The sequence below is a fragment of the Excalfactoria chinensis genome, chromosome 22, assembly GCF_039878825.1.
Source record: "Excalfactoria chinensis isolate bCotChi1 chromosome 22, bCotChi1.hap2, whole genome shotgun sequence".
Taxonomy (NCBI): Eukaryota; Metazoa; Chordata; class Aves; order Galliformes; family Phasianidae; genus Excalfactoria; species Excalfactoria chinensis.
Genome location: NC_092846.1, coordinates 2084636 through 2097864, shown reverse-complemented (window position 1 = coordinate 2097864; position 13229 = coordinate 2084636). Strand labels below are relative to the sequence as shown.

Below are 13229 nucleotides of genomic sequence, written 5' to 3'. Positions count from 1 at the left end.
CCAGGTGTCCCTGCCCCCCCCCCACCAGCGCTGTCCCCCACCCCCCCTGTTGACTTTTCTCCCCTCCAAGTCCTTTCTCTGGATGGTCATGATGTGCAGCTTGAGGCTGGGGACTCAGCACGGCCATAGGGCTGCATTAATACATACTGCCAGGTCAGGCACTGTGGGGGTTTAGGAGGGAGTGAGGACCCGGGGGGGGGGTGGCACTGAGTGTGGGGGGGTAGCATGCTGTGCAGTGCTGGGACACAGCTGCTGTTTACCCACAGCAACATCAGCAGTTTTTTTCTCTGTCCTTAAAGGTCGGGATGCTCTGAGTTCGGGGGATGTATGAGATGAAGAGCAGCCCCCAAAACTCCCCTCCCTGATCCCAATGCAGCACATACTGATTTCAGGCTTTGCTGACCCCACACAGCAGCCTTCCCCAGCTCTCAGCTTTGGCTCTGCCCCCAAACACAAAGCAGACCCCCCCCCCCCCCATCCCCATTGGGTTAACCCCCACCCCTGAGCTTTGCATGGGGGTTAGGTGACCTAAATAATAATGGGGGAAAGATTGCAGCAGCGTTGGCTTCCCCACCTGACGCTGTGATCCTCCCCACCAGGAGCTGGCAGGCACTCAGCAATTAAGAGCAGCAGATTGATCTGCAGTGATCTAATGAAGCACTGAGCTGTGGATGCACCCGTTTATTTCTTGGGGTTTGCCCTGCTCTGGGCTGGGTGCTCACCCTGATGCCCCGTCCCCACATCCTCTGCATCCCATCCGTGCCATCCACACAACGGGACGGGCTTTGTGCTGCACAAGGGAAGCATCTGTATGTTTTCCAGCCCTCCTGCACTGCCCCCAAAGCAGCAGCATCCCAACACATGCACAGCCAGCACAGCACAGCCCGTGCTGACCCTACAGCTCTGCTTTGCTCCCCCTGCACCTCTGCCCCATTCCCCTGAGCTCTGGTTGAGCCCCAGCTACCAACATGCGGCTGCACCATCCGTCAGCCCCCCTGACTTCCAAAGCCAGCTCAGAAATGGCTCTTTCTGCATAAAACCCGTTACCCGCAGCGGCCGATTTGCTCCGAGTCTGGCAGGGTCAGCAAGGGGCAGGGCTGCAAACGTTAATTAATTGCACTCTGCAAAGCAGCCTGGCCGTGCAGGGGGTGTCATTAGGGACTTCACCGCTGCTGCTTGAGGATTGTGGCGCTGAGCTCCTGCGTTGTATGAGGGTGGGGGGGAGGGATTTGGTTTGGGGCTGCATTCCTGCGGTCCCAATGTCACCTGCTGGGCCGGCACCCACCTCGCTGCCCCTCCACCTGGCAGCAGGACGTGGCATTTCCCGAGGGCGGAGAGCTGCGTGCGTGCGGAGCGGAACTGCTGGAGAAGGGCGATGCGGAGCCGCGGAGCCTCGGGGGGGATCGTGTGCTGATGCTCTTACAGCGCTGCCGCCGCCGTGACTCATCCCGGCCCGCCGAGGATGCGCCTGGATAAGGAGGAAAAGAGAAGCACAAGGAGAGAGAATAATCGCTCTGCTCATAAGGCACCTCGGCTACGGAGAGGGAAAAAAGTCCCCCTGCTGCCTGCCCATGGATCCAGCCCCACGGCCACGTGCTGCCAGCCCTGGGCCTGGTCCCCCAGTGCCACCACCCCTCCCGGAGCAGCATCCAGAGCCTGACCCCTCTGTGTGAAGACTCTCTTCCCAGTGCCCAACCTCAGTCTCCCCCGGTGCGATTGGAGGCTGTTCATCCAGGTGATGGGCTGGTAGAGCTGTCCTATATCCATGGGTATCACTCCTGTATCAATGGGTACCACCCCTACACCCATGGGTACCACCCTTATATCCATGAGTACCACCCTAATATCCATGGGTACCACCCTAATATCCATGGGTACCACCCTTATATCCATGAGTACCACCCTAGTATCCATGGGTACCACCCCTACACCCATAGGTGCCACTCCTACACCTGTGGATACCCCCTTATATCCATGGGTGCCACCCTTACATCCATGGTTATCACTCTTGCACCTATAGATACCACTCCTAAGCCTGTGGGTTCCCATGGCTCACCCGTGTTGCTGGATGCACTGGAGCTACAAGAAGGGCTTTGCACGATGCAATGCAGCCTCCCCAAACTGCTGCTGCTGTTAAAGCCAGCCGGGTCTGCAGGTGCTCCATATTTGTTTCCAAACACAAATCACAGCCAAACACTGCCACGCTCTGCCTTCTCCCAACCACAACCCCATCGGTGTGGGGAGAACAGCTGCAGGCACATGAATAAATAAAGGGGAGAGTCTGGAGAGTGGGGTGGGAAATGGGATGGGAACGGAGAGCAGCGGGGATGGATCTGGGTTAGTGCTGACCTGAATTCCCCACATCAAAGCCCGCATCCCCTCCTTCCCCGGGGGAGGTGGGTGCGTGGGTTGAGGCTGTGGGGACCGAGGAGCCACAGCTGAGCATCCTCGTGTCTGGGCATTGAGGTGGGGAGGCAAAAAGAGAAGGGAATGCTTTGTATGCCTTCCCCTGTGAGCAGGAGAGGGGTGACCCGAGGGTCCCAATGCTGGGGGGCAGTGCTCACACCTACAAGTTCCATGTGCAGCCACAGGGAGACAGACACACGGCTGTGGTGGTGCCCTTTGGAAGCCGTGCCTCTGTCCCCCCTGGATGTCTCGCTGCCCGATGACTCACTCCATGTGAATGCTGCAACGCATGGAAGCAGTGCTGGGGGGGGGGGGGGGTGAAGAAGGGAGGGGGAGCATCCCCGGCTGCAGCTCCCCAAATCAGGGCGGCCGCTGCCAGTGTGCAATCAGAGCTCCATTGTCAGCCTGAGGGGGGGCTGAAAATACCAAAAATAAGCGACAATCAGAGAAAAACAAATCTCCCATAGGGACTGATGGGTGTGCGATGCTGGCAGTGCCTGCGAGCCGAGCGCTGGCCCCGCACCCGTCCCTGCTGTGGGGCCAGGCACGATGATGGGAGGAAGGGGGGGGGGGGGAAGGTTTGATACTCCTTCTCTGAAGCAACCACCTTCGTTTCAGGCTGTTTTTCATGGGGCGGGCTGGCACTGCCACCAGGAGGTGAGAACATCTTGGGGACACCGGCAATATCGGTGACCTCACCACTATCTGCAGCACCAATGCACCGGGCAGGGGTTCCCCATGCAACCCCCCGACGAGGGGTAACGCTGCCCAAAGCCACCGAGCGAGGCAGGGAAGGAGCTCAGCTGCTTTGGACTCCCCTGACGCCGGGCTTTGTTCTCTCCCAGCAGCTGCCCCGAGAGGTAGGAGAGCACTCAGAGCTGTTGACGTAGGAAAACAAACGGCGGAGCTCAGCCCGTGTTCCTCTTCAGGGCTGAGTGCCGGTGCTGCCGGTGCGGGAAGGGCTCAGCGTGTGCGGTGCTCCTCAATAGCTCCCCTGCAAACCTCAAAGCATCCCGAGAGCTGCGGGCTGTGGGGTGATGTGCTGCTCCTACCCCACGTCCGACCCACAAGCAGCAGAGCTCTGGGGGGAGCAAATATCCCCACCTAAAGGAATTGCACCCGCAGCTGGGCAGTGTGGGCTGCCTCCATCCCGCCGACCTCTGGGCTTCCTTACACCCCACGAGAGGAGAATAAGTCCCCCAGCACAACCCACTGGGTTCCCAGACCTGTTGGAGCCCCGATCCCATTTGCAGACCCGATCCCATTCAGAGCTTCCACACCATTTGGAGCCCCGTTCCCATGGGCATCACCGATCCCATCTCGGAGCCCCCAGCTTCCCTGTTGGGACAGGGGCTGTTTGCCTCCCCCCGTTCCTTCTCCCCTCCTTCCTGCCCCCTCCTCCCTTCCCTCCCCGCCTTCTTCCAAACAAAAGCAGACCGGATCAGTATCGCAGTGTGCACCGAACCCGATGTTCCCCAGCACTGAGACCCCCCCCGGAATGGTCGGGGTCCCTCAGTGGCTCCGGGGAAAGGCGGCAGGGAGTGGGATGGGGCAACAGGGAGCGGGCGTGGGGGCTCGGTAGGAAGAGTGGGAGATGCAGCAGGAACCGGGGGAGGTCCGGAAGGGTGGAGATGCCGTAGGAACCGGGGTCGGGGGCAACAGGGACACACTGTGGGGGTGCAGCAGGGATCGAGGTGGGGGCGGCAGGGACGGGGATGGAGCAGGGACCGTGGGGAAGGGTGGGCTGCGGCAGAGGGCAATAAGGACCGCGGAGATTCGTGCTGGGAGGGGTCTGGGATGCAGGTAGGGACCGGGGGGGGGTGCGGGAGGAGGCGACAGAAGGAGGCAGGGCCGCCCCCGGCCCCACGTGGCTCGGGGCACACGGCGGCCCTATAAGGAGACTGCGGGAGGCGGCGGAGCCGGGCGGGAGCGGGACTCGAACCCTCAGCGTTGGGTCTGCGCGGTGCGGGAGCGGCGGGGCATGGAGCTGAACACGGAGCTGCCCACGGAGCCGCCCGCGGCGTGGGATAACAGCACCGCGTGGGATGCCCTGCCCGGAGCCAGCGGCAATGAGACGGGGCCGCCGCGGGCCAAAAACGCCACGTCCATCCTCATCGCCATCGTCATCACCGCGCTGTACTCGGTGGTGTGCGTGGTGGGGCTGCTGGGCAACGTGTTGGTGATGTACGGCATCGTGCGGTGAGAAGGGGGCACGGGGCTGCGGGCGGGCGTGCAACGCGGTGAGCGTGCAGTGGGTGCGAGCGTGCAAAGGGTGCAAGAGTGCATGGGGATGTGAGTGTGCGCTGTGCTCGCTGTGCTTGAGGTGACCACAGGAGTGCGGGTGGGTGTGCACAGGGCACGGTGAGCCCGACAGGAGCGCTGAGCTGGGTGTGATGCAGCCACGTGTGAGCACACAGGTGTGTGTGGGGCGTGCAGGTAAGAGGGGACACAGAGAAAGCACAGGCTGTGCATGTGTGAAGCAACACAGCACTGCAGGACATGTTGTATGGGGGTCCCGTTCCCCTCCTTCCTGCGGGTACCCTGTAGGATCCCCTTGCTGCCCTTCATGGCTGGGGGGGACCACAGAGGGCCATGCATGTCCCACCCTGTTCATACAGAACAAGGCAGCTCTGTGGCCCACAGGAGCCCTGCCAGCAGCTGGGGGTTGTATGGGATTCCCCGTTTTGTCCCACTTTCCCCCCATTCCCAGCACTTCCATTGCACTGGGTCAGCGGTGTGACCTTCCTACCTGGCTCCTGGGGCCCTCAGAATGGGTGGTGAGAGAGGGAACAGCATGCAAAGCCAATGCCAAAGCTCAGAGGAGGGACGGCAGCTGCCTGGGCTTCGGTGCAGCATCACCTGAAGAACAAAGGCAGCTCCTTCCTGCAGCCCCGTGCCGGGCAGGGGAGCACAGACACAGCACCAGCAGGGGTTTCTCACCCACACAAAGCAGTCAAACAGCCGACCCTGGGGAGAAAACAAAGCAGAACTGTAGGGGAAACACCCAGTGAGGGATACACACCGTTTGACCCCTCCAGCTGCTTCAGCACGGCGAGCAAGGACGGCATTTTGAGATCGAAAAAGCCTGAATGTGGCAAACAGCATCCGAGTCAGCAAACTCAGACGGTCCGTCTGCTGCCCGTGCTTAACAAACGAGCACACAGCCATGGATTCTGGACCCCCACTTCCTGACCCAGATGCTGTATCTCTGATGGGGGGGGGGGGGGGATGTGCACTGTCCTCTGAGCCCCTCTGATGGTTCTTGGAGGGCTTCTCTGGGGTTTGTTGTACGAGGTGGGGGCTCAGCCTCCTGAAAGTGAAGGTCTCCAAGCTTTGGGCGTCTGTGTGCATTTGGCAGGAAGCAGGCTAAGGACGGAGCAGTTCGCTACATGGGTGGGTTGATCTGTGTTGGGTAGGTTTTGCAGGGGGAAAGCTGCATGGGATGGGGCTGTCAGTGGGGCTGTAAGCACAGTCTGGGTCCAGACCCCTCTGCAGGGGAGTTTGTGGCTGGGATGCACCAGCAGGGCTCAGGGAAATGGGGACATAGGGACACATGGACATGGGGACACAGGGATATGGAGACACAGGGACATGGGGACCCCATTCCCCAGTGTGCTGTGGGTGCTGGTGAGTGAGCCCATGCAGGACCCTTTGCACAGCCCAACACCTCCATCCCTCCTCCCTGGAGTCCATCCAACCCAAAACCCAAAGCCCAGAGCAGCCAAAAGGGGAGCCCAGAACCAGAACCCAGCCACCCCCCCAACAGATCACACCTTCTGCAGTGTTTAAGCCCCCCCTGCAAGCACTGGTGGCACTGGCAGTTTGGAAGGGGGGCTCACCACACTGGACCCCCGCATTGGGCTGAACCCTGTGCTGAATCCTTCCCAACACCCTCCAGAGGAGGGGGCACATCTGGCAGTGGATGCAGAAGTGCTTACCCAGCACTGCACGGCCCGAGTCACCCATTTGTCCCCTTTGTGCAAAAAGCAGAGATCAAAGAAGTGTGAATCTACCTGGAATGGCTATTTTTAACTTGGGTGAGCCAGAACAAAAACTGACAGCAAACAGAAACCCCTCCGGTTTTTGTTTAACCCTGAATTGTGCGTTCGCCAAAGAGCGATGGAAAGGGAAATCTCAAATTCATGTTGTGCTTAAAGAGCAAATCCAAGTCAAATGTTCTCCCCCCATCCCCCCAAGGCAACGGGTTGCAGCAGGAATGTGCTCAGTGCTGTGCAGAGCCCCATTTCTGCAGCTCCATCAGCACAACCCGGGGCTGCACCCCCCCCGGTGGGGTCTCATGACGGATGGTGGGCAAAGCCAAAGGAAATGCAGCCCCACCTCACCCCAATTTGCTCTGTGCATGATGGAGTCCTTCCCTAAGCTGAGCCCCAACAGCCCCAGGGTCATCTCCCCACAAGCCCCAGAGCCAAATCCATCATCCACAGTGCAGTACCCTCCCCCATTTCTCAGCCTGACCCCTGTGGATGCTGCAAGCAGCTTTATGCACACACATAAATGCTTTGCTAAGCAATTAGGGTGCACCTCAATGAGCTGGGGGCTGCAGAGGATGCCCCGAGGTGTGGGGTTGCCTGGGAAGGAGCACATAGAGGGGACAGAGCTGCAAGCACAGCCCTGACCCCAGCACCCCACAAACAACCCGGGGGTCCCCCCGAGCACTGTGACCTTGGGGACCTTCAGCTCTCAGCACCTGGTCCAGGCACTGCTCCTATCGCAATGTGATGAGGACCAGAGCTGGCGTGCCAGCAGCAGAGCCATTGTCCCTGTGATCCTTTGCCATGCAGGGGGCCAGGCTTCTCCAAAGGCTCCCGTGGAGCAGCTCTGGCCGTGCTGGTGGTGCTGCTCCCAGCTGGTCTGTTTCCGGGGTAATCGATCCAATTTCTGCAAGGAAACTCGACAGGGAAGCAGGCTGGATAATCACGATTTACTGGGTGGAAAATCAGATAGAGGAGGTTTCAGGAGGTAAAGGACATCGTGCAGCTGATTCGGGGAAATGGAGTAAATCGATTTAATTGGAAAAGAGACTTATTTGAAAAGCTCTTCAGAGTTGCTTTGATCTCCAAGGGGAGGAAGGCAGATGAATGAGGGTTGTTTCCCTGGCCAGGAGCGTAGGAGAAGCTCCTTTGGCTTCACTCAACACAGCAGCAAGTCTCCGGCCCTTCCCCAGATGGGCACATCCAATCATTACAGTTGGAAAAGACCACTAAGATCATCCAGTCCAACCTCAACCCATCCCCACCATCCCCACTCATAGAACCATGGAGTCATCCAGGTTGGAAAAGACCCCCAAGATCCCCACACTGACCACCCCCCTCAGTGCCACGTTTGCGCAGCGATTCTCTCCACCCTCCTTCATATTCAATAGGAATTCAAACCAGAAGCATTTCTGGTTCCCAGAGCATCCGCCAGCCCCCACCTCTGCCCTCCCCTTCAGGTACACCAAGATGAAGACAGCCACCAACATCTACATCTTCAACCTGGCGCTGGCCGACGCGTTGGCCACCAGCACGCTGCCCTTCCAGAGTGCCAAGTACCTGATGGAGACCTGGCCATTTGGGGAGCTGCTCTGCAAGCTCGTGCTCTCCATCGACTACTACAACATGTTCACCAGCATCTTCACCCTCACCATGATGAGCGTGGACCGCTACGTGGCCGTGTGTCACCCGGTCAAGGCGCTGGATTTCCGCACGCCGGCCAAGGCCAAAATCATCAACGTCTGCATCTGGGTGCTCTCCTCCATCATCGGGGTGCCCATCATGGTCATGGCGGTCACCAAGTCAAAAGGCAAGTGGGCTTCTGTGGAAAGGTCCCATCTGTGCTTCCTGGGGTCATCCCGCTGAGCCACTTGGTCCTGTACCATGTTTGTGCTCCTCGGTGCTCAGCTCTTTGTGATGCCCGTGGTGGAAAACCGGCATGGTGCTACTTTCCATTTTGGTTGTAGAGGTTGGGAACAGTCCCGGGTGTTCACTCCTGAGCTGTGAATCAGGTGCCAGTGCCCAGTGCTTGGGGTATAATGGGTATACTGGGTATATAATGAAGTCCGCAGCTGGCCCATGCCCATCTCTGCAGCTCCTGTTTGCTGGCTGCTGGGAGTGGAAGGTGTCATAGGGACGTGCCCACCACAAGGGCTGGGATGCTGCAGAAAGCTCTGCAGGGAACGATCCCCAGTTTGATGGCACCTCCCGCATCCTACAAAGCTCCATGGGAATCTGCAAGGAGGTGGCACTTGGGCATCCATCTCCTGGTGGTTGTAGCACGGATGGAGACGCTCTGCCACCATGGAGCAGAAACATTCAGCTCCCAGCAGACACCCCATCTGCTCTCCCTGTTTTAATCCGTCTCCTGTCTCTCTTGCAGCAGATGGAACGGTGCTGTGCACGCTGCAGTTCCCCGACCCTCCCATCTACTGGGACACGGTGACCAAAATCTGCGTCTTCATCTTCGCCTTCATGGTTCCCATCCTGGTCATCACCATCTGCTACGGGCTGATGATCCTACGCCTGAAGAGCGTCCGTCTGCTCTCGGGCTCCAAGGAGAAGGACCGCAACCTGCGGCGCATCACCCGCATGGTGCTGGTGGTGGTGGCAGCCTTCATCATCTGCTGGACGCCCATCCATATCTTCGTCATCGTCTGGACGCTGGTGGACATCGACAAGAAGAACCCTTACGTGGTGGCCAGCCTGCACTTCTGCATCGCTCTGGGTTACACCAACAGCAGCCTCAACCCCGTCCTTTATGCTTTCCTGGATGAGAACTTCAAGAGGTGTTTCCGGGAGTTCTGCCTGCCCTTCCGAACCCGCGTGGAGCAGAACAGCTTCTCCCGAGGACGGAACACCACGCGGGAGCGCATCTCCACCTGCGCCCCATCGGACGGCCAAGGCCAGCCTGCATGACTAGGCGTGGGAGAGCAGCGGGGAGCTGGGGATGAGCCACGTTCAGAGGTCACCCAGGAGACCAGCACCGAGCTGTAGCCCCGCTGGGACTGAGCACAAACTGACTGCAAAGAGAGTTTTCTTCTTGGTGGGGACTCGCTGAGCCACAAGAGGACGCTCATTGCGTGCGCAGGGTTTGGGTTGTCTTTCTGCTCATGGAAAACCCCGTCGGTGAGCAGTGGTTTATTGGAGGCCTGCAGGCCAGCTCTGGCCCCAGAGAGGACTTTTGAGTTGATGCTCTTGTTGTGCTATTGGGATCTCACCGGCAACTCTGCCCATGGGTGCAAAGCTGGCAATGCAGGCACAGCATTCCCATCCCAGTCCCATGGCGACGCTGCATTCCTGCATTCCACAGGGCAGCAGGTACTGCTCCCATCTATCTGCTGCAGAGACATCCAGCCCGAGGAAGATCTCATTACTGAGCAATTGGTGGGGACTTGAGGAGTTTCTCGCAGCACTAACACGATTATGGAGGCGCATCCATCCCTCGTCCTCTCCAGCACTGTCAGCTTATGCACTCACAGCCACGTGAGGCAGAGCCCAGTGCAGGGTTGGGGTTTTGTGCTCGGCACCACGCAGATGGATGCCCCGTTCCTCAGCAGCACCTCGATGAGAGCTCTCTAGTCTCACAGCAGACATCAGCCCCAGGGCTCTGCACTGCATTACTGCTGCTAAATGGGGACAGATGCGTCCCTGGTGCCGCTCGCTGACCTTCTGTCCCCTCCACCTCCTGCAGCAGCTCTGTGCCCACGAGGTCACACAGCCCACGGAGGATGGGGCTGGGAAGGAGCACTAATGGCCTTTATTGGACAAATTGATGGCTCTGGAGGAAGCAGGCGGGCAAGCGGGTGCACCTGGGGCGCGTGGGCTGGAAGGAGAGGCTGCCTCCTGGCTCTGGTTTCTTTCCAGTTGCATCAATTGAGCCTAATGAAGGTCATTACCTCTCCACACCAGCCTTACCTTGCTGCAGAGCTGCCGGGGATTGCAGCCTGCCCCTCTGCAAGGCAGAGCTGATGAGGCAGCCGAGACCGATTCCTTCTTCAAAGGGCCAAATGGGGTTGAAATTCCCATTGGGATCTCAAATCAAGGACCATTGGGGCACTGCAATGCTTTGTCTGCATGTGCCTCCCACTGGGCTGGGTGTCAGTCCCATGAGGAGTTTGGGGTGTCCTACAGGGTTGGGATGTCCCTGTATGATTGGACTGTCCTTGTATGGTTGGGCTGTCCCTGTAGGGTTGGGGTGTCTCTGGAGGGTTGGGGAACCCTACAGGGCTGGGATGTCCCTGTAGGGTTGAGATGTCCATGCAGGATTGGGATGTTCCTTTAGGATTGGGGCATCCCTGTGTGTTTGGGATGTATCTGTGAGATTGGGCTGTCCCTGTAGGGTTAGAATGTTCCTGAAGGATTAGGGTGTCCTACAGGATTGGGATGCCCTGTGGGGTTGGGGTGTAGTCCTGTGTTAGGACGAGTGTGTATCTGCAGGGTTAGAATATCCCTATAGGATTGGGGTATCATGTGGGATTGTAATATCTCTGTAGGGTTGGGGTATCCCTGTAGAATTAGGATGTCTTGTTGGGTTGGGGTGTCCTGGTGTGGTTGGGGTGTCTCTGAAGGATTGGGATGTCCCACGGGGTTGGGATGTCTCTGTAGGTTTGGGATGCCCTGTGGGTTTGGAGACATAAGACTGGGGTGACATAAGACTGGGGTGACCCTGCAGGGTTAGAATATCCCTATAGGATCGGCATGTTCCTGAAGTGTTGGGATGTCCCTGTAGAGCTGGGATGTCCTGTAGGGTCGGGGTGTCCCAGTGTGGTTGAGGTGCCCTGGGATCTGAGTACAGCAGCACAAGGGACACAGGGAGGTGACCCCACCACCGCAGCTCCATCCATGAGGACCGTTTCCCACCCCACGGGGCCCTGCTGCTCTCTCAGCCTGCAGGAAAACGTGCTGCAATGCCCTTAAAGTGGGTTAAAAGGCTCTGGGTCATTATTTTTTAAAGTCACCCACGCTCTGGCAGAGCTGGAGCCCAGGATGCAGACAGAGGAGCAACAGAAAGCAGAGGAAAAACTTAACCCTCCTTCCACCCAACTCAGGATGCTCACGGGGAGGGCACTCTGCACGCTCACCCATAGATATGTGTACGTGGCTCTATCTATAGGCAGACCCCACGTCCCCATCCCCTCCGTTGTGTCCCAGGGATGGCAATGGGACCCCGCAGCCCCCAGCCCTCATCACTCGGTGGCATTGCTGTACAGGAGCTGCACCTTCTGGGAAAGAAAAGAGAGTCAGGAGCTTCCAGCGCTGCTGCCATTCCCCAAAGCTGAAAACGAGAAGGGATGCTCTGGGACGGGGGTTGGGGGGGGGGTGGAGGGGGTCTGCGCCCCCTGGGGCTGCCATTTGGGGGCAGCGCAGGGATCCCAGCGCTGAGCGCACTGAAGCGATGGCACCGATGGGTCCGGTCCCTCCGTGCTCGTTATTGCAGCGGCGCAGCATCCAGCCCCGACCCGAGTAATCTAAATGCAAATGAGGATTTAACGCAGAAGCGGATGGGAAGGGGCCGTCGGAGCCGGCAACTCTCCTCGCGTCGGGGCTTTTTTCAAGCCTTTATCTCTTTCTGCCACCTTAGTGGGCGCAGTGATGGGGAGCAGCAGAGCCCGGCGGTCCCGGAGCGCTGTGGGGGGGTCGGGGGGGTCGTTGCTGGAGGAGCAGAGCGGAGCGATGCAGCGATGCCCCGGCACTGAACGGCGCTTCCCCGCAGCCCGCGTGCAGCCAGAAGGCAGTTCCAGGGACCGGCGTTTGCAACCCGAGGAGCCGTTTGCTATTAGAACGCTTCCCTTTTTCGCCTTTCTGTTGATGGATCCATTAAATAACGAGCCCTCGTGCAGCACGCTTCATTCTGATAAGTGTGATCGATGACGCGGCCGCCGGGTTCTTTGTCTGCAGCAATGCCTTAATTGCATTATTACGCACATGGCCACGACTTGGTGTGGATGCAGAGCTCCCCCCCCCACACCCCGAGCAGCCCAGGATGCATTTCAGCTCTCAGAGACGCTCCTGGCTTCACTTAGGAACCCAACTCATCGTGAATAATGACTGAGGCTTTCCATTTTGTCTCCTTTCCCAGCTGCAAACCCCGCACAGCTCCAATGCGCAACAGCACGGCCGTGTGCTGGATGTGATGGCTGCGTTCCCCCCACGCAGGGGGCTGATGGAGGTGATGCTGGATGTGCCCTGAGCGCCCTCCACCAACGCTAAAAGCCCACGGTGCAAAGGATGAACGTTTCTGCCTGTTATTGAGGGCAAACCCCAGCCGTGCACCAAACCCAGACCCCATTGCTGCTATGGGGATGGGCTCATCCCCACTCCATCCTACCCCAGTGCCCAAATTCCTCCTCCTCCATCCCCTTGCACACAGCAGAGCCGCGTTAATGAGACGTTTCCCTTACCTCAATTACGCTGTTTTCCTTCACATCCCTTCCCCAAATCCCACACAGCGTCCCATTGAAGTGTCACTCCTGCTCCCAAGACAACGCGAGTTGATTCATCGCTGCTGATAAATTTAAACTCTTTTATTCGTGCTATTGTTCTCCCCATCCGTGTTTTTCCTCTCTTTCTCAATAAAGCCCCCTCACTCTGACAAGTGCTGCAGGCTCCTCACTGACTGGGGGACGTTCCCTCCCCAGGAACAGGATGGGGATTGCTGGGGTTTGTTCCCAAATGGCTGCAGTTTGGCCCCAAACAGGGGCTCGGGGTTGTCCAAAGTGATGAACTCAAGGCCTCACCTTAAGAACACTTTCCAACTTGTCAAGAGGATGGCACCTTCATGGAGGCATTATCCAATATGGGAGGCATTCACACCACCAAGGAATGCAT

General features: G+C 58.6%; 1 protein-coding gene across 3 annotated transcripts; it reads left to right on the top strand.

Annotated features, from left to right (window-relative positions):
• The first annotated feature begins 4242 nt into the window (after positions 1–4242).
• OPRD1 (opioid receptor delta 1) lies at positions 4243–12994 on the top strand. 3 transcript variants are annotated; one of them, XR_011905766.1, is made up of 4 exons: positions 4243–4605; positions 7859–8208; positions 8782–10741; positions 10839–12992. XR_011905766.1 is itself a non-coding variant. In XM_072355522.1 (3 exons), exons 1-3 carry the CDS (start codon positions 4388–4390, stop codon positions 9315–9317), a joined length of 1104 nt encoding a protein of 367 aa, XP_072211623.1. In that variant the 5' UTR covers positions 4243–4387; the 3' UTR covers positions 9318–12994. The 3 variants fall into 3 exon arrangements, 2 of the variants coding, with proteins under 2 accessions (XP_072211623.1, XP_072211624.1); XM_072355522.1 differs by having other exon boundaries at positions 8782–12994; XM_072355523.1 differs by having other exon boundaries at positions 8785–12991.
• Positions 12995–13229: the final 235 nt, after the last annotated feature.